Here is a 26,146-nt window from a genome sequence, read left to right on the forward strand (position 1 = left end):
CTTTGAACATTTATTCAACACTTATCAATGCCTACTGTATATTAACAATAGTCATGGACATCGTGGGGTATAGGAAAGAAGAGGAGTCAGAGTGGTAGCTATCTCCACAGTGAAGGGAACAAACCCAGACACAAATGCCCTTAGCATTTACTCATTCATTTAGCACTTACAAATGCTGGGCCCCTTGTAATGAGACAAAGCACAAGAATCATCATAATTATGGTAATAGCTAATACTTAGTGCTTGCTGAGTGCCTGGTAGTGTTTTAAGCCTCCATAGCATGAATTCATTTAATCTACAATGAACCTATGAGTGTCAGTATTATCCCCATTTACCAAGAGGGAAATAGACATGAAATGTAGTGGGATGAACATTTCTGAAACACCAGGTCAGGAGCAGAGCTTAGGACTTAAAGCTATTAAGTGAAGGGGCACCTCTTGGAGGGTTCGAATGGAAGATTTGTGACACGGAGTCTCAGAATACTCAGTTCTCAGGGTTGACTTCCTCTTGTATAAAATAGGCCAGTTGATGGCTTGAGATGAAGACAAAGTTGATAATCTTGGGAGGAATAAACTGAAGTGAGGGGTTCTGGTGGCTAATACAGAGTATGAAAGAGTGATGTGTTTACAAGAAAGGGGAAGTTTGTGTGTGTGCAGTGTGAAGCTCATATCTTTGTGTATGTGTGATATGCAGACCTATGGGTCTGCAAAAATTAAGGATGTGTTGAGTATATGTGCAGTGAATGTGAAGACACAACTGTGTGTGCACCATAATGTGAATTATAGGGGTGTGTATGTGCACACATGCACATTAGGGCAACATGGATATGTGTGTGAGTTATAAATGACCTGTAGGTATACACAACAAAGAAAAGCATTCTTGGAGCCCCTTCTTTTAAATTCCTGCTGGAGAAGATGGAGACTGCAGAGGAGCCTTATCTCTGCCTCAAGGAGTTGAGACACTCCTAGGGGAATCCTCATTCTTCTGAAAGACAATCTACAAAAAAATTAGTATCTGGAAATTGAACCACCTGGAGAAAGGGAATGATGCTGGAGTCCACAAGTACTAGGAACCTGGCAATGGAGGCTCTGGGAAGAGGCAGTCTGGTGAAGATTCCTAAGAAGGAAGCCAGAATGCTCTGTAGACCTGCATCTGCTCCTTTTCCCCAGAGAGGGCACCATAGGTCCAGCACAACTTATTTGCTTCAGTAACTGAGCAAAAAACTGGGGAGCACATACTTTGAAATGTTGGGAAATATCTGATTTTGGGGGAGTTCCCCAATGTGGGGAAAATGGATATGAAGTGGCGGAGAAGGCATCCAGGAGAGAGGGAAGGAATAGCCAAAGCAAAGGCCTGGAGGTGAGACTGAGGCAGGCTGGGATGGAGGAGGAAGTAGAGGACAGATTGGAAATATTTGATCTGAGGACTGTGGGAGCCTAGAAGAAGGGAAGATGGAATCCGAGTCCTGGGGGAGGGGACTTCCTGAAGACCTTGGTCAAAGATGATACTTGGGGGGGGCGGGGGGACACTACTGGCAGAAGTCATAATACAAGCAAAAGTGGAGGTTTTCTCTTCCCCACTCCCTGCCCTTAGAGGTGAGTCAAGCTAATTTTTAGTTTGAAGGTAGGCAATCTGACTCCAGACCCAATACCATTACTACATTGTTCAAACAGGCCAATGAATTAATGAATGAAGAATGGACACAGGTGAGTCAAGATCATTTTTAGTTTAAAGGTAGGCACTCTGACTCCAGACCCAACACCATTACTACATTTTTTAAATAGGCCAATGAATTAATGAATAAAGAATGGACACATGAATAAGTGGATGATTCACCTGAAAATCCTACAAGCAAAAGAGACCACATCTGCCTGCTTCTTGTATCTTCTTCACTCAGTCCACCATCATCACTCACTATGGCCCACAAGGCCCTACCTATCCAGTCCCTGCTAACCTCTCTGACCCTATCTTTTTCCACAATGCCCCTCAATCAATTTGTTCTAGCTACACTGGCACCTCTTTCTGGCACATTCTTAAAAGAAAAAAAAAATGTATGGATCACATAGTGAACATAACCCTTTAGGAATGAATCAGAATTCTTGGATCCCTTCATCTGTAAAATGGAAATATTAACCACCCCATAGGATTGTTGTGAGGGTTGGATGAGACAGTACATGTAAACAATTCAGTTAAGCATTGGGTACAGTCAGTCAACTGATTATTTTTAAGTGGATTTTTGCTTTCATTGTAGTCAGGATCTTAATAGGAGTTGACAATAGCTTTCACAGCCCACCTCTGTCCAGACTATAAAAGTCATTTGCTTATGTGGCAAACATCTGGCACCTACTGTGTGTAAACCCTAGGATGGGTCTACCTCTGTGGAATGTTCTGTGGTGCAGAGGGAGACAGTCATGGGTACTGATGATACCAGGTGGTTATTGTGGGTTTTGGCTGTGTCGAAGACAAACAATTGGGGTTGTAGGGACCCAGTGTGTATGTAGATAGGGATAGACAGACACACATCAGGGCTAGAGTTCAGGATATGTGTCTGTGGCTAATCTAGGTTTGTCCACTATCAGTGGGTATGTTTTGTATGGGTGAGCAGACAAAAACTCACCCTGGGCTTGTGTTTGTGTATAGATACCTACATTGGTGTGTGTTCTCTGTCTATATGCCTCCGTGTATTTCCTTACTTTGGTTTGTGTCTGCATGCATTTCTACGTGTGTGTCATTCCGTGTGCCTCTGCTCCCCCAGGGCAAGGGTCTAAGTGTCTACCTCTGCCTGTCTACGCCTCCCTCGCACCTCTCTGCCTAGCTGAGCCTGTGTGTGCGTGGGAAACTGATCTCCCCGCGGGGTACTGCGTGTGACCCTCGCCCCTCGCCGTGAGGTTGTTATTTCTCTACTTTCGTGTCTCCGGGTGTGCCTCCATTCCCACCCCGACATGCCTTCTGTGGTGAATATCGACGCTGGAAACCGAGTACCTGCGGAGGTCCTGCGTGTGGGTGAGACTGGATGTGAAGACCAGAATGACGCGGGGTGCGGGGCTTGCCTGACCACCCACTGGGACCCTCCGGACAAGCACCTACCCCGCCCCCACTCTCCAAATTGCGCATCCCCAATCCGAGGGGGGGAGGGAATAGGATGCGGCGTGGCGCGTGCGCACTGCCCCCTTCAGCACCGCGGACAGCTCCTTCGCCCCCGCCTGCCGGCGTGCTCCACCGCCGCCCCAGCACTGAAGGCGCGCTGACGTCACTCGCCATTCCTCCTCAAACTCCCCTTCCCGGTAGCCTTGGTCGCGTCCGCACTGCCACCGGCCCAGCCGGAGTGCACCACGCAGGACGCGAGATAGGGGGGCACGGGCGCGACCATCCGCGCTGCGGCGGTGGCGACTCAGCGCTGCCTCAGTCTGCAGCGGGCAGCAGAAGAGTCGCGTCGTGCCTGAGAGCGCAGCTGTGCTCCTGGGCCCCGCGCGGTCCGCCCCCGCGGCTCCTGACCAGACTGCTCTTAGGAGCCCCTGCCCCGCGCCGCAGCCATGAACTACCTGCGGCGCCGCCTGTCGGACAGCAACTTCATGGCCAATCTGCCAAATGGGTACATGACAGACCTGCAACGTCCGCAGCCTCCTCCGCCGCCACCTGCTGCCCCCAGCCCTGCAGCCACGCCCGGTCCTGCGACCGCCACTGCCGAGAGGGCCTCCTCGGCCGCCCCTGTGGCCTCTCCGGCTGCCCCAAGCCCTGGGTCTTCGGGGGGCGGTGGCTTCTTCTCGTCGCTGTCCAACGCAGTCAAGCAAACCACTGCTGCCGCAGCCGCCACCTTCAGTGAGCAGGTGGGCGGCGGTTCTGGGGGCGCAGGCCGTGGGGGCGCCGCCGCCAGGGTGCTGCTGGTCATCGACGAGCCCCACACCGACTGGTAAGCTACTGCCGCGGACGTCTCCCTGTGGGCCTGGGTCCCCAGATGGTTCCGGGACGAGCAATTATCGAGCACCACTTGTGTGTCTAGCACCTGTCCCCCCTCACCCAAACCCTTTTTCTTAAATTATTATGTTGTGTGCTTCCTGTGTGCCCCACCCTTACCCCTATCACCACCACCAAGGCCTCCTCAATCCATACTGGGAGCAGTTATCAAGCACCTACTGTGTACCTCCTTCCCCCAAACCTTGGCTTCCATGTATCCTGTGAACATTTAAGAGCCTAATGTGCCCTGATCCGCCGCCCCCCCACCAAACCCTCGCCAAAGGCCTTGTCCTCTACTGAATCTCGTGAGCACTTATCAAGTACTTGCGGTGTACCTCAATGGGAGCCCTTCCCCAAGGCCTTTGGCTTCCATGAATTTTGTGAACATTCATTGAGAGTTTGGTATGTGTCTTGTCTTCCTCAACCCTTGCCCTAAGATCCCTGTAATAGATCTTGTGAGTATGTATCCAGAGTGAGTTATGTGCCCCACCCAAGTCCTCTCCTCAAAAACCATTTAAACTATTCAGTGAGCATTGATTGAGTGCCTGCTGTGTATCCCACCCCAGCTTCTCACCAAAGGTGTTGCCTTTAATGGATCTTATGAACCTTTATTGCCCCAACCTCAGGACCCCTCTCCAAGGGCCTAGTTCTCCAAAGAATCTAGAAAACATTTATTAAGTTCTTGATGTATGCCCCATCCCCAAACCCCTTTCTCAAATGCATTATTTTCCTCAAATGAGTTTCCTGAGCATTTTTGAACCTTCTGTGTGTGACTCATCTTCAGACTCTCTCCCCCAAATCCTTTTCCTACAATGAGACTAGAAGATATTTATTGAGTGCCTCCTTGATCCCTCATTCTCCAGCTACTCCTTCAAAGACCTTTCCTTTGGTAGACCCACCTAGCATTCATCAACTACCTACTGTGTGAGCCTTCTCTAATGACTCTCCTCCAGTGTATTCAGCAAGCATTTATTGATTACCTGCTAATTACCCCATCCCCGAACCTTTCCCCAATGCCTTTCCTCCAGGGGCTTCTGTCTGCATTTATTGAACACCTTCTGCATGATCCAAACTTATATCCTCTCCCTAAAGGCCTTTGCTTCCAATTAATATAGTAATCAGATATCCTCCAGCACTGCGTGTACCATTTCAATCACTCTTTCCAAAAACCTTATCTTTTTAATCACTCCTTGGAGCATTTATGGAGCACCTGCTGTGCACCTGATTCTGTGCCTTCTCCACAAGTCTTTCCTCCCCATGGATGGAGGATCAAGCTAGCACAGATCAAGTTTCTGCATCTCCACTCCCCTTCCCCAAAAGATTTTCCTCCAATGATCCAGTGATTATATGCCCATCTCTAGCCTGCCCTCCCCAAATATCTTTTCTCTGAATGGATTCAGTATGTGCCAGGTGCTCAGTTCTAATCACCTTCCCCCAAAGGCCTTTTTCTTCAACGGCTCCTGTAAGAATCTATGGAGTCACTTCTGTATGCTGTTTGTCCACACCTCCTCCCTAAAGTTCTTTTCTTCCAGTGGGTCTAGTGAGGATGTATGCAGTGCCTGTTGTGTGTAGGGAGTACACTCCCCTTCCTTTCCCCTAGGAGAATCTGTACCAATCATAAAGCCTCTTTCCAGGGTCCTTCCTTTGATAAGTCTAGAGTCCAATTTATAAGGGTTACCCCCTTTCAATTCCCTTCAGTGTCCTTAGGATTCCCTCTCCCACTTTTAAGTCTATAGCCCAAAGGGTCTTCCTTCTATTTAAGCCACAAACATTTATTGAGCACCTACTATATAAAGGTCATTCCAAGTCTGGAAGTTCTGTCCCTGTCTCAAGCGCTCCCTCCCCAGGGGTCTACTTCAGCCTAAATATATTGAGTATCAGTTCTTTACTGGTTAAATAACCGCACACCTCACCCCCCCCCCCCCGCCCCAGGAACCTTTACCCAACAGCCTTTCTATTCAGAGCCATTTATTTATTCCACAGATATTAAATGCATACATTTTTTATGTCAGCGTGTAGGAGGCATTTCTTAAGCACTACTATATACAAGGACAACCCCTTCTAATCCTAACTATAAGCTAGATTCTCTATATCTTTTCCTCCATTTAACACCACAGTTCTTTAATGAGCACTTAGTGTATACTACTAAGAACTCCTTATACAGTGCCTCTTCTCCTCCCCTTTTGTAGCCCTAATTCCCCTTTCAATAATCTTCATCCTACCTTACACACTACAGTCCTGTAAGCTCTTAATGTGCACCTACTGTATTCTGCCCACTGAGTAGCCATCTTCTCCGCTGTCCCTTTCCCCAATTAATCCAAAAGTTATTTATTAATCTCTTACTGTATTCTGTTCAAACAACCACATTCCCATCCTTGCAGCACAGCAGACCCTTCCAGTCTTTTCTCCAACAATCCATAAAGCATTTGTGGAGCACATGCTTTAATTCCTTCAACAACACCCACTCACACAGATGCCATCTTCCTGGCTAAATTTGCTCCATTGACGTCAACAAATCTTCATGAGGCCCCTTCTAAATATTGGTAACCACCCTCCTTCAGACTTCCCTTCTCTACTCTGACCCTCCAGGCAGGTGCTTTGCTACTTTTTCCTTCATTCCAACAAACACTTATTAATTACCTGTTGAATATTGACAAGACCTTTTCCCTTTCCATAATCACAACTCCAGTGTTTTTCATTTTTACTTCTAATGTTTCCAGCAAGCATTTTTGAGAACCTTCTGAATTCAGTGAAAGATTCTTCTCTTCCCCTTCTACATCCTAGAACCAACCCCCCGCCCCTTTATCCCTGCAGCTGCTCCAGTCTTTTCTTCCAGTCAATCTAGCAAATATTTTAGTGTCTACCATAGGTGGAGTAGAATGGATAAAGGGAGAGAGCCTGTGTACACCAGGATCAGTGTGGGGAACAGAGACCTCTGCATCACCAACTTGCAAACGTTCAGAACTACGCAAGTTTTAGGGATCTCAGCCTGGAATAAAGGAGGAGTTGTGCAAATCTAATGGATTATACACCTAAGTATAGTCTGACACCCTTCCCAGCAAACCTCACCACTCTCATTCTTTTTTGGGCCTTGAGTCCTCCACAATTTAAAGCTACAAACTCTGGGTTGAGACTCATCTACCCTTTTTAGAGATAATTTAGTCCAGTGTTTTCCAAACTGTGGGCCACCTATTGGCTTGTGACCAGAATTTCATTTGCTTTATGAAGTAGGATCAATGAAAATAGAAAATAAAAGAGTATATTGCACATGGTAAGTGGAATTGTTATTTGGCAAAACTGTTGCTCCAATAAGAAATATAGTCAGTAATATATGCCATATATGATATATGCCATATAATACATTTATTATATATAGGGATTATAGTATATAATACACATATGTGTGTGCTTTTCTTCATGAAATAGAATAGGAAATTTCATACTCCATTGCACATAGTACAGATAATTATTACTGGAACTTTCATTCTAATTATATATGTATATTTAAACATATTCTAGTATACATTCTAGATGCATCTACATATAATATGTAATATACCATATATGTTACATATTATATAAGACATCTTATATTATATTTGCAGTATAACATATAATATGTGTCTTATATAATATATAATATATATGGTGGGTTATTATGTAAATATATATATAGTGGATTATATAAACTATATTTCTTATCTGGCTTCTTTTCTGATACTTCCTTGGAAGCAGACCTTGAAACTCTGAGATTTGTGTGCAGATTTCTTGGGAAGAGCTCTGGGGAATAACACCTGTTGCGGGGGAGGAGTTGGCAGAGGGAAAGGTTGAGCTATGATGCAGCCATGACAGAGGCCTCAGCCAATCCCCTGGGGAGCTCTGGAGCTGGGAGGACCCTCCAGAGTTATCCCAGTGGAGTTGGGGTAGCCATGCTCCTGAATTCATGCATCAGTCAGTCATTGACCTCAGGCTGCCCTCTAGGAGGAGGAACAATCTTGGGGAAGGCAAATTCATGCTACAGAGGACAATTTCCAGGGTGGGACAGCACTGTGAGGCTTCAGCAACAGCTGTTCCAGAAGCTGGGGAATAGATGTGAAGGCCTAAGAGGAGGAGGGTGAGGATCTGGATAGAGCATACAGTCCACCCTTTGTACTGCTCAGATTCACTTGCTCCTTAGAGTAAGTTCACCCCGTCTGGGAACAGCATTTCTGGTATTGTAATTGGGCCTTGTTTTCTGGGAGAAACTTGAAAGAACATGGTTAGTGGGATGAAATACAGCCTCCACTGCCACAATTGATAAATGTAGTATAAATAAATGACATGCATTGTCTTCTATGCATTCTATATATTCCCCTCACCCTCAGCAAGCACCTCTCTTGGTCTCCGTGGCTTACCTGATGCATGATCCATTCCCTCATCCTTGACAGATTTCTAAGCCCCATACTGTCCTCAGGCTGTGGCTGCTGTACTTGTCTCTTTGCCATCAAATCTGAGCAAGAAGTACCAACAGATACTCAAGCGGATCACCCAGGTGCCTCCCTGCCCCTACTGTAACAGCAGATGTGCCCCTTCTGATGATCAGGGTCATGTACCCCCACCCAGAGAGTGATTCATCATCTTCATGTCCGTTGGCATGCAAACCCTGAAGTGTCCAGGTAGCACTCAAAGCTTAGAATGTAATGGGATTCTTGCTGTGTCCTCTGGTAGCAGTGCTCCCCCTTGGAGAACCAGGACCTCTAACCTTGCAGAACCCTGAGGATACAGGAAGCACACATTCCAAAAGTGGATCACTGGGATTGATGGTAAGCTGGGCCAATCCTACTTTTACCTCTGGGTTCCCAGACCCATATACTTTACCTATTAGAAACACAGCGCAAACAATGGTCGTTGATTTAGGGTATACACTGGGTTTTGGAGGATGGTGCCCCATTCTTGCACGATATCATCTCCAAGCTGGGCTCTTAGCTGTAGCTACAAGAAGTTGTTCCTCAACTCTGTCAGGCCAACAGCTTCTGGGCGGTATGGTATATAAGATCATCTGTTGATTCCATGGTTATGGGCCCACTTTTGTTTTTTCTTTGATGTTTGATGCAGTGTTATGTGGGATCTCATACTGATGGATCAAACACTGTGTAAGCCCCTGAACAGTGATGCTGGCTAAGGTCCTGCATTCAGGAAAGACAAACCCATGCATAGAATATTCCAGTCAAAATTAATCATTACTCTTTCCAGGGTGGAAGAGGCCACAAAATAGCTGGTTAGTCTTCTTGAGGGATGGTGCTGTGTCAGGGATTCAATATTGGTCTCTGTTGCTGGCAGGTTCAACATTTCTGCAATAATTCGGTGGGCCCCCACATATAGCCTCTGTCTTTGTTACTCTTGCCACTTCATATATGTGCTCATCTGCCAGCACTAGGGCAACTGATTCAAGAGGCTGGCTGACATCATCTGGCTGACTCATTCTGTCTACCTGGTTGCTTAGTGCCACTTCTGTGGTGGATGCTCTCTGGTGGGTGTTAACATACAATACAAAGAGCTTTGCTCCTCATTCCACTTCTCTACTCCCATATGTCCACCCACATTTTTGTGTCCCAAACCTCCTCGTTCTAATCTTTCAATATTTTTCTTTCAAAACCTCTGACAAATCAACCAAGCCATTCACCACAACCCATCAGTGAATATATATTCTAATCTTGAGCCACTTCTCTTTTTCCACAAAGTAGGTGGCCAGGTGTACAGCTCGAAGCTTTGCCCATTGGGAGCTCTGCCACTATTTTCAAGGCAACTCTGAGGGGGCCTATCGTGCAGCCACCGTCCATTTTTGGATTCCACCCACATACCGAGGCAATCCATTTGTGAAGCGAGCTTAGGCTTTTTCTTCCTTTATCCACTGGTTGTAAGAAGTCCCCTTAGTGAGCTGAGGGAGGCAGTAGCACAACAGTGTGGATGACATGGCTATCTAGTTACATGCTCAGGCAACTTGGTTGGTTTTGCTTGGGCTCCATCCTGGCTGCTGGACCTGTCTGACTTTATTATATGGCAGGCCTGGCAGGACCTAGCTTATAATGGACACTTCTGTACGCATGGTTACTTGGTACCCCATGGTCGAACATTCTGCCTATATCAAGGCCCAGCACTACACACCAAGATTTGTTTATCAAAAAGCATGTAATTCTCTGCTGCAGATGGCATGGCCTTGCTCCAGAACCCCAGGGGCCTCCCACTCAAGGTTCTCTTAAGCTCCACACTGTATCTCTTCTCACTGTTGACACCTCCAGTATCCTAGGATCTGCTGGATCATGTGGCCTGAGTGGCAGGACTGCTTGCATCACAGCCTGGACCTGCTGCAGAGCACTTTGAGTCAACATAGCATGTTAGGGGCTATCTTTACTCCACCCTGACAAAGGGTGGTTCCTCGTTGCCTGCTAGCTGCTGGGTGACTCAGCTCCAGAATGGCATTAGAGTCTTCTTTGTAGTTTGATGTCTCTGGCCCATTGTTTTAGGTTGAGTTCTCTGGAAACAGGTTTGAAAGCAGAAATTTGCATGTAGGAAGCTTATTGGGGAGTGCCTTTGGGATCAACACCTCTAAAGAGGTGTCAGGCATGCCCTGGCTGGTTTGGCTCAGCGGTTAGAGCATCGGCCTGCAGTCTGCAGAGACTCAGGTTCAGTTCCCGCTGAGGGCACGCACCTCAGTTGCAGTTTGTCCCCGGCCCTGGTTGGGTCATGTGGGTGGTGGCCACTCGATGTGTCCCTTTCACGTCGATGTTTCTCTCTCTCTCTCTCTCTCTCTCTCTCTCTCTCTCTCTCTCTCTCTCCCTGGTTGGGTCATGTGGGTGGTGGCCACTCGATGTGTCCCTTTCAAGTCGATGTTTCTCTCTCTCTCTCTCTCTCTCTCTCTCTCTCTCTCTCTATCTCTCTCTATCTCTCTCTCTCACTCTATCTGAACAAAATATCAAAAAATGTCCTTGGGTGAGGGTTAAAAAAAAAGAGGTGTTGGGCAGAGAGAGAAGCTGGTCCATGATGTGGTTGCATCAGAGGCCTAAGCTGGTCCTAGGGGGAGCTCTAGGGCCAGGCCAGGGATGGTCCTTTAGAATCAGCCTACATTGAGGCAAACAGGCTGGCCTTTGTACTCACTCAGACCAGATAGAAGTTATGGGCTGCCCCAAAGTATAACCTTGGTTAAGGCAGTTCCCTGTTACATAAGACAGTTCCCAGTTGGACACAGCCATGAGCTGTCAACAGCTGATATTCAGAGTGCATTGGCCCTGAAAAGATCTGAGCAGAGTACCCAGTACACTTATGGTCAAAAAAATTTGAAAAATAGTGATGTCATTTGCACTTATTATTTTTTTTAATGGCCCTGACTGGTTTGACTCAGTGGTTAGAGCCTCCGCCTGAGGACCAAAGGGTCACAGGTTTGGTTCCCAGTCAAAGGCACATACCTGGGTTGCAGGTTCAATCCCAGGCCCCAGTCAGGGCTGTGTGGGAGGCAACCAATCAGTGTGTCTCTCTCACATCAATGTTTCTCTCTCTCTCTCCCTCCCTCCCTCTCTATCTAAAAAAAAAAAATCAATGGAGCCCTGGCCAGTGTGGCTCAGTGGTTAGAGTGCCGGCCCAAGGACCAGAGAGTCATGGGTTCGATTTCACTCAAGGGCATATACCTCGGTTGTAGTTCAATCCCCAACCCTGATCGGGGTTGTATGGGAGGCAACCAATCAATGTGTCTCTCTCACATTGATGTTTCTCTCTCTCCTTCCCTCCCTTCCTCCCTCCGACTCCATCTGAAAATCAATGGAAAAATATCCTCGGGTGAGGATTTTTTTTTTAATTAATGGAAATATATCCTCAGGTGAGGATTAACAAAAAATAAATTAAAAGTAAAATTTTTAATCCTCACCCAAGGACATTTTTCCATTTATCTTCATATAGTGTGGGAAGGAGAGAGAGAGAGAAACATTGACGTGAGAGGGAAACATCGATTGGTTGCCTCCTGCATGACCCAACCAGGGCCAGGACCGAAATGCAACTGAGGTACATGTGTGCTCTTGACCAGAATCTAACCAGCGACTCTTTGGTCCACCGGCCGATGCTCTAACCGCTGAGCAAAACTGGCCAGGGCTAAAAAAAAATTATTATTTTTTTTATTCTCACCTGAGGACATTTTTTTTTTTTGCATTTATCTTCAGATAGAGCAGGAGGGAGAGAGAGGGAGAAAGTGGGGGAGAGAAACATCAATGTGAGAGAGACACATCAAGTGGCTGCCACCCACACGACCCCAACCGGGGCCGGGGACAAACTGCAACCGACGTACATGCCCTTAGCGGGAACCAAACCTGGGACTCTCTGGTCTGCGGGCCGACACTCTAACCACTGAGCCAAACTGGCCAGGGCTAAAAAAAATTTTAATGCACAGATCTAAAAACGATTCTCTTCCAACACTTGTGAGGGGTCATTATCAGTAATGGAGTGTGTGTGTGTGTGTGTGTGTGTGTGTGTGTGAGAGAGAGAGAGAGACAGAGACAGAGACAGAGAGAGAAAGAAATAACTGTGTTTGAGGTCTTTTGTGTATGTCAGTCAAGATACAAGGGCCTGTTTGTGCTGTGTATATGTGTCAGAGACCCTGATTGTGTGCATATAGGTGACCCCAGGAGTGGCTTCTCCTCTCATCGCCCTTCTATGAAAATTGATTGTGGATAAGCTTCTGTCTGTGGAGAAGCTTGTCAGGTAGGAAATCCTGGGTCTGGGGTAAGAGGCCACTGGAAACCTAGCCCAGCTGGGAATAGGCCTAGGGACAATGATGTAGCAAGCAGTTCATGATGTGTCTAGTGCTGCTCCTACCCCTCCTCCCTCCTGTAGTTTCCACTCATCCTCGGATGCATTCTTCCCCACTCCCATCATTGCAGTCTCTAGCTTCTGTAGAACCACTGCCAGCCTGTGACCCTCAATTTGCTCCTCCTTTTAGAATACCTATGCCCACTTGCGGCTATTCTGTCCCTCACAACACACAACCCCATATGGTGAATGCGCTCCTCCTTGGGAAAGGACCAGAGAGCAGAAAGATGCTTCAGGCTTTCCAAGCAGAAACAGGCACTGACATTCCCAGGCACACTTCGTATGTTAGTATTTTCTAAGGTTCTTTGCCATTTACAAACCTCATGTAATTTCACATTATGTTACAGTTACAAAGCACTCCTCATTTTTTGAAGCTTTCCAAAAACATTTATAATAGCAGTGTGGCAAGCAGCCCATACTTTAGGAAATACCTGCTCTCTGGAGTTTAAGGACTTATTTTAAAGTTTGCAGTGTTCTTTGATATCTACACACCTCCCTGAGGAATACTTTATTGTTTCTTTGTTGTTTACAAAGCATTGTTTGAGTTTTCAAATTACTTCAACAATCATAACCATCACTTTATTGTTTCTCTAGAGGCACTGCAGGGGCAAAGGGGTCAAAGGACTGGCCTGGTTTTGTCTTTCTGAGATTTGAGCATTGATGGATATGCTCTGCTTTTCCTTTACAGGGTGAAATACTTCAAAGGGAAAAAGATTCATGGAGAAATTGACATTAAAGTAGAACAGGTTAGTTGGGGCAGATGGACCTGGGGTTCAACTGTCCATATTGCAAACTGAGTGATCATTCTTGTGTGATATGAGTGAATCACTGATTTTTTTCCTTTCTAGGCTGAATTCTCTGATCTCAACCTCGTGGCTCACGCCAATGGTGGATTCTCTGTGGACATGGAAGTTCTTCGGAATGGGGTGAAGGTTATGAGGTGAGTATAAAAAGGGTACCTTGGTGTTACAGGAGAAGTATAAGGACTCCCTTAGATCTAAGGGAGAATCTCCACCTCCAGACCCATCCTCTGTGAGCAAGAACTTAGGCCTGTTGCCCTGGCTGGTTTGGCTCAGTGGTTGGAGCATCGGCCTGTGGACCAGAGAGTCCCAGGTTTGGTTCCTGCTAGGGGCACATACCAGGAAAAAAAAAATCTTGAAGATGTGATACACACACACATACACACACAAACACTGAAATATAATTCAGCCATGAGAAAGAAGGAAATCCTGCCATTTGTGACAACATGTGTGGACCTTGAGGACATTATGCTAAGTGAGATAAATCAGAGAGAGAAAGACAAGTACTGTATATCACTTATATGTGGAATCTATAAAAACCCAAACTCATAAAAACAGAGAGTAAAATGGTGATTACCAGTAATGGGGCTGGGAGAATAGGAGAGATGTTGTTTAAGGGTACAAACTTGCAACTGGTAGATAAATAAGTCCTGGAGAGCTAATATACAGTATAGTAACTATAGATAACAATGTAGCATAATCATCAAACATGCTAAGAGACTAGATCTTAATTATTCTGCCACAAAAACAAAATAATAATTATGTGACATAATAGATGTGCTAACTCATGCTACAATGACAATCATATTGTAATATATAAGTGTATCAAATCAACATATCAGTCATACACCTTAAATTTACACAATGCTATCTGTCAAATATATTTCAGTTTTTAAAACCTTAGACACAGAATGTGGGGGATAGCTTCTCTGCTGAAGAAGAGTCAAGGATCTCAGCAGACCACAAACCAAACTTTTCAGTTATTGATTGAACAAATATTTCTTGAGCATCTGCTGTATACCAGGTGCTGCTCTCAACATTTTACATTCAACGAACATTTTTTGAGCACCTGTTGTGCACCAGGCGCCGTTCCATGTGCTGAGAACCTCACAGTGAAAAAAACAGACCCCCCAAAAGACAAAAAGAAAAACCCACAGAACACCTCTGCCCTCATTGCATTCTACTGAGGGATACACACAATAAACAAATGAATTTTAAAATGTAAAAGTACTAAGAAAAAATATATAGCAGCAAAAGGATGTAGGGATCGTTGGCTGATGGACAGGTCTGCAATTTGGATAAGGTACACCGTTAGCGTAAGAGATGTTTGAGGAAGGACCCGAAGAAGGTGAAAGAGAGCTACATACAGGTACTTAGGGGGGAAATGTTTCAGACGGAGGGAACAGCCTATATAAAGGCCCTGAGGCTGGAATTTATTCTGGGCAGCATCCTTTAGGGACAGCTAGTAGCCTGAGAGGTTGTGACCAGGAAGCTGTCAGAGCTAAGTAAGGTAAGCTGGGTGCTGACCTTGGTGAGGAAAGGAGCAGGTAGGAAAGGCTTAAGGGGGTCACCAGATGAGGAAAGGGTAGAAAGGGTGCTTGTAGGGGAAGGAACAGCTTGTGCGTGTGTGCTGAGGTGAGAAACCACCTTACAATTTTAGGAACTGTGGAGATATAGAAACTTGCTCTTTGTTCTAAACTTGCTTGGTGGGAAGCATCTGGGGGAATCCTCAACACTCCTACCCCTACACCCCAGGTCTCTGAAGCCGGACTTTGTGCTGATTCGTCAGCACGCCTTCAGTATGGCACGGAATGGAGACTACCGAAGTCTGGTCATTGGGCTGCAGTATGCTGGAATCCCGAGCGTTAACTCTTTGCATTCTGTTTACAACTTCTGTGACAAGCCCTGGGTGGTAAGTGACAAGAAGGGTGCTATTGGCAGAGGGACTATCTCATGCATGCATGTGAGAGCTCAAAGTCACTGTGATTTGGGGGAACTGAGAAAGTTTGGAAGCTTGGAACTCCAGCTTGGAGATTCCTTCCAGGTGAAGAACTTGCTGACCTGACTCTCCTGGCTCTCATAGTTTGCCCAGATGGTTCGACTTCACAAGAAACTGGGGACAGAGGAATTCCCTCTAATCGATCAGACCTTCTACCCCAATCACAAAGAGATGGTGAGTCTGGGGGAAGTAGAGTGGGCAGGAGGGGAAAGCATCATGTCTACTGCAATAGTATTGCCAATGGATGTGTCACCAATGGTACACTATCAGAGGATACAGGTGGCATGTGCTTGTGGAGAGTGAAGTTGCTTTGGGAAGGGTTTATTTATACTGTGAATTTACTTATGTGGTTACAAGTATTGTATATTATATTGATCTTGTTAAATATAGTATCTATTCTCATCAGTACTAAAAATCAACTTCTAATGTAAATTGACAAAACTAATATAATGTAACAGATTATATTACATACAGAAATTAAGTCATTGTTACTAACATCAAATATTCCTCTTGGTAGAAATGTTACCAATGTTTCAAATTAAGATTGGCAGTAGCCAAGCCAGTATGGCTCACTGATTGAGCGTCCACCCATGCACCAAGAAGTCACTGGTTCGATTTCCGGTCAGGGCACATGCCCAGGTTGTGGGCCCGATCCCCAGTGGGGGGCATGCAGGAGGCGGCCATTCGATGTTCTCTCTCATCGATGCTTCTGTCTCTCTCCCTCTCTTCCTCTCTCTCTAAAATCAATAAAGAAAAAAAATTTTTTAAAAAAGAGTGTAGACTCTGTAGCCAGAATTTCTGTATTGGAAACCTAGCTACACAACTTATTAGCTTCCTAACATAGGAAACATCATTTAAATGCTTAGTACCTCAGTTTATCTATCTGCAAAATGTGAGTAATAATAGTTCTTGCATCAGAGGTGGTGTGAGAATTAAATTATTTAATGGATGAAAGTGATTAGAACACTTTCTAATGTGTATCCATCTGTCACATTAGAACAGTGCATTTGTCATATATTAGCTGCTATGTAAGTGTTGACAAAGTTCCCTTTTATTCTTAGTTTGTTAAATGTTTTTATCATGAAAAGATGTTGGACTTTGTTAAATGCTTTCTTTTTCTGTGTTTATTGATATGATCATGTGGCTTTTGTTCTTTATTCTATGAATATAATGTTTTCATTAATTGATTTTCATGCAAGTTGAGCCATACTTGCATTCCTGGGCCAAATCCCACTTGGTCTGATATAAAATCTTTTACATGTTGTGGGATTCAGTTTGTTAGTACTTTGTTGAGAATTATGGTATCCATAATCATAAGGAATATTGGTCTGTAGTTTTCTTATGCTGTGCCTGGTTTTGGTATCGAGGTAATAGTAGCCTCCTACGGAAAAAAAAAAAAACAGTAGCCTTATAGAATGAGAGGGACAGTGTTCCCTTCTCTTCTGTTTTTGGGAAGAGTGTGTGAATTGGTGTTAATTCTCTTAAAATGTTTATTATAATTCATCAGTGTGGTCCTGGGCCTTTCTTTGTAGGAAGTCTTTTTTTTTCTTCTTATCCTCACCCGAGGACATTTTTCCATTTTTTGTTCAGATAGAGTGGGAGGGAGACAGAGGAAGAGAGAGAGAGAGAAAAACATCAACGTGAAAGAGACACATCGAGTGGCTGCCACCTGCATGACCAACCAGGGCCGGGGACAAACTGCAACCGAGGTACGCACCCTTAGCAGGAACCAAACCCGGGTCTCTCTGGACCACAGGCCAACGCTCTAACCACTGAGCCAAACCGGCCAGGGCTCTTTTTTTTTTCATTGTTAATCTTCACCCACGGATATTTTTCCATTGATTTTTACATAGAGTAGAAGAGAAGGAGGGGGAGAGAGAGACACACACACACATCAACGTGAGAGAGACACATTAATTAGTTGCCTCCCACCCACACCCTGACCAGGGCCGGGGGATCAAACCTGCAACCCAGGTATGTGCCCTTGACCAAGAATCAAACCCATGACCCTTTGGTGTGTGGGTTGACACTATAAACCACACTGGCCAGGGCTCCATAGTTTAAAAATAATTTATTTCCTGCCTGGCCAGTATGGCTCAGTGGCTTGAGTGTCCTCCAATGGACTGAGAGGTCCCAGTTTGATTCCCTGTCAGGGCACATGCCTAGGTTTCGGGCTCGATCCCTGGTTGGGGCCATGCAGGAGGCAGCCAATCCATGTCTCTTACATCCATGTTTGTCTCTCCTTTCCTCTCTCTCTAAAAAATAAAAATAAAAAAAAACATATTTAAAAAATATATATTTCTCTAGTAGTTTTACTGGAGATTACAGTTAACATCCTAATTTATACCACTCTCATTTGAATTAATATTAATTTAATTTTAATAATATTTAAAAATTTCCTCATCCTGGCCTGGTAGTTCAGTTGGTTAGAGGGTCATCCCAATACGCCAAGTTTGTGGGTTCAATCCTTGGTCAGGGCACATACAAGAAGCAAGCAATGAATGCACAAATAAGTAAAGCAACAAATTGATGTTTCTCTTTCTCTCCCTCTCTCTCTCAAATCAATCAATACAATTTTCTTTTAAATTTCCTCTTTATAGCTTTATTTCCTCACCCCTCCTTCATGCTATTTTTGTCATACAAATTACATCTTTACACATCATGCTCTAACTACTGAGCCAAACCGGCCAATGCTACTACCTTTTTTTATGCTCTAGTTTATATCCCCATGACTATTTTGTAACTACTAAGCTGTACTTCTCAATCCCTCTCCTTCATTTTTGAAGTATACTTTTGAAACATATATAATTCTTAGTTGACAGTCTTTTTCTTTCAGTGCTTTGAATATGTTCCGCTGCCTTCTGGCCTCCAAGATTTCTGATGAGAAATCAGCTATTAATCTTACTGAGGATTACTTGAATGTGATGAGTCACTTCTCTCTTTGTCTTTGGTCTTTATAAGTTTGTTTATGATGCGATGTAGACCTCTATGAGTTATCCTACTTGAAGTTCAGTGAGTTTCTTAGATGTATAGATTAAGATTTTAATAAAATTTGGGAGATTTTCAGCAATTATTCCTTCCAAGATTTCTTCTTGTACTTTTCTCTTTTCTCACTTTTTGGAACTCCCATTATGTGTGTATTAATATGTTTTACAGTATTCCACAGGCCTCTGAGGCTCTGTTCATTTTGTTTATTATTTTCTTTCTGTTCCTCAGATTGGATAATCTCAGTTGCTCTATCTTCAAATTCACTGATTCTTTTCTCTACCAGCTTAAATCTACTGTTGAGTCCCTCATTTTTCATTTCAGTTACTGTATTTTTCAATTTCAGAATTCTATTATTTATAATTTCTATTTTTTATTGATACTCTATTTATTAAAACACCATTCTTATACTTTTGTTTAGTTCTTTAGACATGTTTATTGTTGTTTTTTAGTTCTTTGAAAATATTCTAAATAGCTGATGTATAGTCTGTATTAATTTCAACATCTAGGCTTCCTGGGGGACATTGTCTACTGACTGCTTTATTTTTCTGTGTTTGGGGCATATTTTATTGCTCCTTTGTATGGCTCATAAATGTTTGTTGGAATCTTAACACTGTAAATAATATAATGTGGCAACTCTGGAAATCAGATTCTTCTCCATCCCCAGGGTTTGATTTTGCTGTTCATTCTTTTTTTAGTGATGTTTCTGAACTAATTCTGTAAAGTGTGTATTCTTTATCATATATGACCACTGAAGTCTCTTCTCCATTAGTTTAGTGGTCAGCTAATGATTGGATTGATATTTCTTTAAAAATCTAGAACTACTAAGTCTCCAAGCTTTTGCTGATGGGCTCTGTGTGCATGTTGGTGCATGCCTTCAATGCTCAGGCAGGCTATAATCAACTTTGCCTTAGCCTTTATTTACTACTTGTGCAGAGCCTCAAGGTCACCCTGAGATCCTGGGCATGCACACCACTTTATGCATATTTGTGGCTTTCTAGATTCCCAGGAATATGTCAGAGTCTTTCAAAGCCTCCTATGGAGATCTCATTACCCAACTTTTCTGTTAGGTTTTGTCCTCAGCTTGTTTGTCATAGCTGTAATCACTGCCTCAAGCACCTGCTATGTTAAACAGTTGCTGCTGATTATTTCTAAAAAACACCCTCAGGCAAAGCTGTTTACATCGGGTGAACTCTGAGTCAGATCAAATAGACAAGTCCTGTGAATGGAGTTTTCTAGGCAAGTGCCAGATGGTTCAAGTAAGGATAGTTATCTGAGAATGGAACTTTGAAGGAACTCCAACCCTGTTCTGCCTCTTCCTGTGGTTACTAGGCTGATGGCTTATATCAGGATTGCAAGGCTCTTGATTTTCAAGGCTGTTGTGAAGTTGGGGAGAAGGGGATGGGAACAGGGAAAGTTCAAATGCCACAAAACTTATTGTTCTTACTGAGATTCAGCCATTTTTAGAAATTGTTATACACCTTTGGTCAATTTTCAAAGTTCTGAAAAACATTAATTTTGACTATTTTTGCCACTATTCTCCTTGCTTTTATGGAGGAGTAGATTTTTATAGGCCCTTACTCTCCACTTTTCACTGACATCACCTCCAGGCATATCTTGTTCTTTCCCAGCTTCAACCCTAGGATAATGGTATATCAAAGCCAAGATATTATAGCTAGGTGTACTCATTGCTACTGGAATGTCCTTGCATCTAGGCTCCTTCATTGTACAGAGCCAGGAAATTTCATTTCATATATATACACACACACACACACACACACACACACACACACAATGAAATATATATATTATGAAATATATATGAAATTATATATATAATGCATTCATACTTATGCCTCCTATTCTAATTCAACACATTACCGTGTTCCTTCTAGACTTTTCCCCATTTTATATTTTTATTTTTCTTCTCTAACAGTGAGAATCCTAGCCTCCAACATCACCAATATATGTATTCATTTGCTCAATCCTACAATACACAGAAAGCATCCTTAGAATTTCAACACCCATACCACTGTGAAAAACAAATCTAGTAAGATAGAGCTTGAAATTTGTTTGCCCTTTTTATGTCTTTAGACAAGGGTATACAGTCAAAGTACTGCATTCAAAAGTTACTTGGTTTGGTTCATGTTATTTCTCATTCAGCATGGTTATGTTATTTATTTTAGTTCAATGTAGATTGTTTCTCTTTATATTAAATTTTAATTTTCCCTATGATGATATAATTTATATTTTAAAATGTAAGACATTATCATGGTTCAAAAGTCAACAGAGAAAGACGAATATCATATAATTTTACTTATTTGTGGGATATAATGAACAAAATAAGCTGATGAACAAAATAGATCCAGAGACATGGAAGTAGGGAACAGACTGACAAACCTCAGAGGAAAGAGGGGTTGGGGAAGCAGGAAGAGATAAACCAAAGAACTTATATGCATATATGCATAACCAATAGACACAGACAACAATAGGGTGAAGGTGGTGGGTGGAGGGGAGCAGGGACGAGGGTGTCAAAGGGGGAGACAGGAAGGACATCTGTAATAAAAATATTAATAAATTAAGTATTTTTTAAAAGGCATATGCAGATAAAATTTAAAACCTAGATAAAATGGATAATTTTTCAGAGAAACACAGTTAACAAAAATGGACTCCATTAGAGTTTAACAGTCCACTTTCCATAAAAGCAATAGAGAAAGTTACTAAGAAACTACCTCATTAAAAAGCATCAGGCCCAGATGTCTTTACAGAGAAATTCTACCCAAATGTTAGAGAGAAGTTAATCCCATTGTCAAATAAATTGTTCCAGAGAACAGAAAATGAAGAGAAACCTCCACATTATTTTCTAAAGCAATCATAACATTGATAGCACAAAAAAAGCATAGACCATTTTTTTGTTACAGATGTTTTTCCTTTTTACCCCATTGACACCCTCCTCCCCCTCCCTCCCCACCCTGTCCCCAGCTTTGTTGTCCATGTCCATTGGTTATACGTACATGCATATAAGTTCTGTGGTTTATCTCTCCCCCCACCACCCCCTCTTCTGGGGATCAAAAGTTCATATTGAACCAAAAAAGACCCCAAATAGCCACAGCAATCTTGAAAAAAGAATGACAAAGTAGGTGGGATCACAATACCTGATATCAGGTTATACTACAAAGCTACTGTAATCAAAACAGCCTGGAACTGGCACAAGAACAGGCACATAGATCAATGGAATAGAATAGAGAACCCAGAAATGGACCCAAAACATTATGCTCAATTAATATTCGACAAAGGTGGAAAGAGCATACAATGGAGTAAAGACAGCCTCTTTAATAAATGGTGTTGGGAAAATTGGACAGCTACATGCAAAAAAAATGAAACTAGACCATCAGCTTACACCCAACACAAAATTAAACTCAAAGTGGATAAAAGTCTTAAATGTGACTCATGAATCTATAAAAATCCTAGAAGAAAATGTAGGCAACAAAATTTCAGACATCATGCACAGCAGAATTTTCACTGATACATCACCTAAGGCAACAGAGACAAAGGAAAAAATGAACACATGGGACTACATCAAACTAAAAAGCTTCTGCACAGCAAAAGATACAGTCATCAAAATGGAAAGGCAACCCACTATATGGGAGAGCATAATTGCCAATGATACATCACATAGACCATTTTTATTCATAAATATCAATATGAAAATCCTAAATAAAATATTAGCAAATGAATGCAGAACTACATTAAGAAAATAATATAGCATGATCAAGTAAGTGAGTTTACTTCTGGGAATACATGAATGTTTTATTATGGGTAATGTATTAATGTAATACAACATATTAATAGATCTAAGGAGAAAACCATATAATCATTTACATAAGTATTTTTAAAGCCTTTGACAAAATTCAACACCTATTCTGATAAAAATCAGTCAAAAATAGAAGTCAACTGATACCTTCTTAACATGATAAAATTTGTATACCTCTATCCTTAAGTTATTATCAACTTAATGGGACAACATTGAAGACATTCCCACCAAGATCAAGAACAAGACAGCATGCCTACTGTATCCACTCCTTTTCAATATTGTACTTGGGGGTATTAGACCAATGCAATTAGACTAGGAAAAACAATTATAGATATAAGAATGGGTAAAGAGGACATAAAAGTATCTCTATTTATATATGATGTGATAGTACACCTAGAAATCCCCCCAAAGAACCAATAATAAAGCTAATGCAAACAGTGAAAGAATTCAGTAACATAGCAGAATGTAAAATCCACATACAGAAATCAGTAGTTTTCATATGCACAGATAACCAGATAGAATGTATAATGAAAGAGAAACACCCATTTATGATAACAAAAGAAAAAAGATAAAATACTTAGGGATAAAGTCAACAAGGGGTATGCATACTTATATGAGGAGACACTTAAAACACTTCTGGAAAATAGAAAGGTAGATTACACGAATGGAAAGTTGTTTCTTGTCCTTGGATAAGATGAATAAACATCACAAAGATGTCAGGTTGCAGGTTCAATCCCCAGCCCTGGTTGGGGTTGTGCAGGAAGCATCCAAGACACATTGATGTTTCTCTCTGTCTCTCTCTCCCTCCCTCTCTCCCATTCTATCTGAAAAAAATCAGTGGAGAAATATCCTCAGGTGAGGAAGAGAAAGAAAAAAAGAAAAGAAAAAGTCAAATATCTCTGCCAGCAAATATGTATTGTATGAAGCTTTTCCAATTTAAACAGTATTATATTGACACATGAATAGACTGACTGACAGACTAAAGAAAACAATTAGAAGTCCAGATATAGATCCATCTGCATACGGAAATTTAGTAGATGATGAAAGTGGCAAGCTTTGTTTTTGACATTTAAATTCTTCATCTGAAATTGATTTTCTTTTTTTAAGCACTTTTCTTTTTCCAATTTTTATTCATTTATTTTTGTAAATGAGAAACATCTGTAACAAAAACAAATTAATAAATAAAAAATTTAAAAAGAATTTAAAAAATTTTATTTTTGTTACAGATGTTTCTCTTTTTTCCCCTCCTAGACACCCTCCTCCCCATCCAACCCCCGGCCCCCTAGCATTGTTGTCTATGTCCATTGGTTACGCATACATGCATATAAGTTCTTTGGTTCATCTCATCCATGCCGCCCATCCCCCTACTCTGAGGTTTGTCAGTCTGAACCATACTCCTTTCTATGTCTCTGGGTCCATTTCATTCATCAGCCCACTTTGTTCATTATATTTCACAAATGAGTGGCATCATGTGGTATTGTCTTTCTCTGATTGGCGTGTTTCACTTAGCATAATACTCTTGAGGTCCTTCCATATTGTCTCAAAGGATAAGAGATCTTTCTTTCTTACAGCTGCATAGTATTCCATTGTATATATGTACCACAGCTTCTTTATCCACTCATCTATTGATGGACACTTGAGCTGCTTCCAGATCTTAGCAATTGCAAATAGTGCTGCTATGAACATAGAAGTACATACATTCATTCTGATTGGTGTTTCAGGCTTCTTAGGATATATTCCTAGAAGTGGAATCACTGGGTCAAATGGCAGTTCCAGAATAAGGTCAGGAACTTGTATTTTGGTGGGGAGACAGGTATAGGGAAGAGGTGTGTAGGGTACCCTGGTGATTTAAACTCATAACGCCTTATGGTTTTGGTGAGGAGGATGAGCCCCAGGAATTAAGTCACGAGAGCTAGGAGTGGGAGAAATGTGTCAGGCAACCCTTTGGAGTTCAGGCATTCAAGATTTTCTCTATCCCCAAGACTCCTGAAAAAAAAAAAAAGAGGTTTGCAGAGCACCTCCCTGCCAGGCTCTACCACTTCAGTAAGCTTTATCCACTCCCTGGAACCTCACTGTGAGCCCCTGTGTTGGAGGCCTCTCTGAGGTGTGCCCAGACTTAGCCATGTCTGGGTTACAATAAACATCATGAGATGTGGTTACTAGCACCCAAAGGCCTACCTATCGGTGGTCATGGACAGAACCAGGAGCAAAGCAGGCACCAGCAGGAAGGCGGATTCATGACAGAGGCCTAAGGGATGGGAGGAGGTTGAAACATAACCTTTCCCCAGCCCAGCTCACCCCCAACCAGGAGAGGATTCAGGGAGCATTCATCTAGTACTACTACTTTCCAGGGGCCTGGGAGCAGGGGGAGGACCCCATGGTGTGGTGGCAGCAAAATACACTGAATCTGGGCCTCTGGTGCTAATGGTTCCGCCTCCATCCATCAGAGCTGTAGCTCTCCACAAAGGTTCATCAGGAGGCCCAAGCTCAGTGGTAGATAGTCAACAACAGTGAGGTGCAGCCTGGGCATTCCTGCCCATATGAACCTTCTGTTTTACTCTTTCAAGAGATTCAAACCTTCAGCCTTCTACTGGTAGTTGAATATGTCTGGGGTTCTAACAGCTTCTTAGGTAGACTTTCGACTCATCTTTTTTAAAGCTCCTCCTTCACCTCCACATCCCGAGAGAACTTGTGCCCTAATCATTTCCTTTGGTGTGGGCTCTACAGTGTAATTGCTTTTGGTCCTCAGATTTTACCAATACTGTCAGTAGGAAGTGTCCAGAGCTGGATAGTAAGATGCAGGTGTCAGTCATTACTCATTTTTAAATAGGGGCTGGTGTTTATTTCTGAATGGGAAGGTTTGATAAGGGGGCTGGCTCATCAATGGGATCACTTTGATGGGCATATCAAATGGGGAGATATGCCATTGGGTCAAGATATATGAATAGGGAAATATGTCAATAGAAGTTGTAAATGGGAATTATGTCTTAGACATTTATGAATAGAGAAATTTGTCATCTGGTTGGTCACTAGGGGATATGCCAATGGATGGATAATTATGAAGAGAGGTATTTGTCACTGGGTTCTATCAGTGGGTGATAGATTGCTCCTGAGTATTGTGAATGGGGAGATTTGTCAATGGGGGTTATCAATGTGGATATGTCAATGTGATATTTAAGAATAGGAGGTGGCTCAACAGTCTATTTGTTAGTGGGGTATTTGTGAAAGAAGGGGTTTATACAGTGAGGAGAGGGGACTTTCCAAAAAGAAAGATTTACCAAGGCCTTATAAATTTGTTACCTGTAGTCTTGACAGCAGCAGAGATTTATAAATGTGTTTTTTTGTCCACAGTGAAGACTGTGTAGTGGAACGTTATCACTAGGGGGAGGGGTTGTCCTCAGAAGTCTTTGAAAATGTTGGTATTTTTCAGTTGCAGGATTTACACACTGGGAAGCAGTGTATAAGCACCATAGTAATAAGAAAAACAACAAATGAGCATAATAAGCATTTGTAACATCTCTGGGGGAAACTCTCAGGATCATGAGTTAAACTAAAGTTTCCAGGGTACATGAAATTATTACGACTGATATTATGTCCAATATTGCAAATTATTCCTAATATTAACACTATTTGCAATATTGCAAATAATCATTACTGACAAGCATTATCACGACTAAAGTTATACATTAAATTATATTTATCATACTAATAATAATTAATCATCATAAGTGCTGTTTGGCTAGCACTTCCAGGCAATTTACA

General features: G+C 42.7%; 1 protein-coding gene across 2 annotated transcripts in view; it reads left to right on the forward strand.

The window, feature by feature from the left end:
- Positions 1-3,404: 3,404 nt before the first annotated feature.
- The window catches only part of SYN1 (synapsin I), a 39,871-nt gene continuing 17,129 nt past the window's right edge, over positions 3,405-26,146 (forward strand). For both annotated transcript variants that reach the window (XM_036270392.1, XM_036270393.1), the window contains exons 1-5: positions 3,405-3,910; positions 13,475-13,532; positions 13,635-13,726; positions 15,342-15,498; positions 15,670-15,759. In XM_036270392.1, the coding sequence (XP_036126285.1) occupies positions 3,534-3,910; positions 13,475-13,532; positions 13,635-13,726; positions 15,342-15,498; positions 15,670-15,759 (774 nt within the window). In that variant the 5' untranslated portion in view covers positions 3,405-3,533. The remainder of the gene's footprint in view (positions 3,911-13,474; positions 13,533-13,634; positions 13,727-15,341; positions 15,499-15,669; positions 15,760-26,146) is intronic.

This window comes from Molossus molossus, unplaced genomic scaffold, assembly GCF_014108415.1.
Source record: "Molossus molossus isolate mMolMol1 unplaced genomic scaffold, mMolMol1.p scaffold_m16_p_2, whole genome shotgun sequence".
Lineage (NCBI taxonomy): Eukaryota > Metazoa > Chordata > Mammalia > Chiroptera > Molossidae > Molossus > Molossus molossus.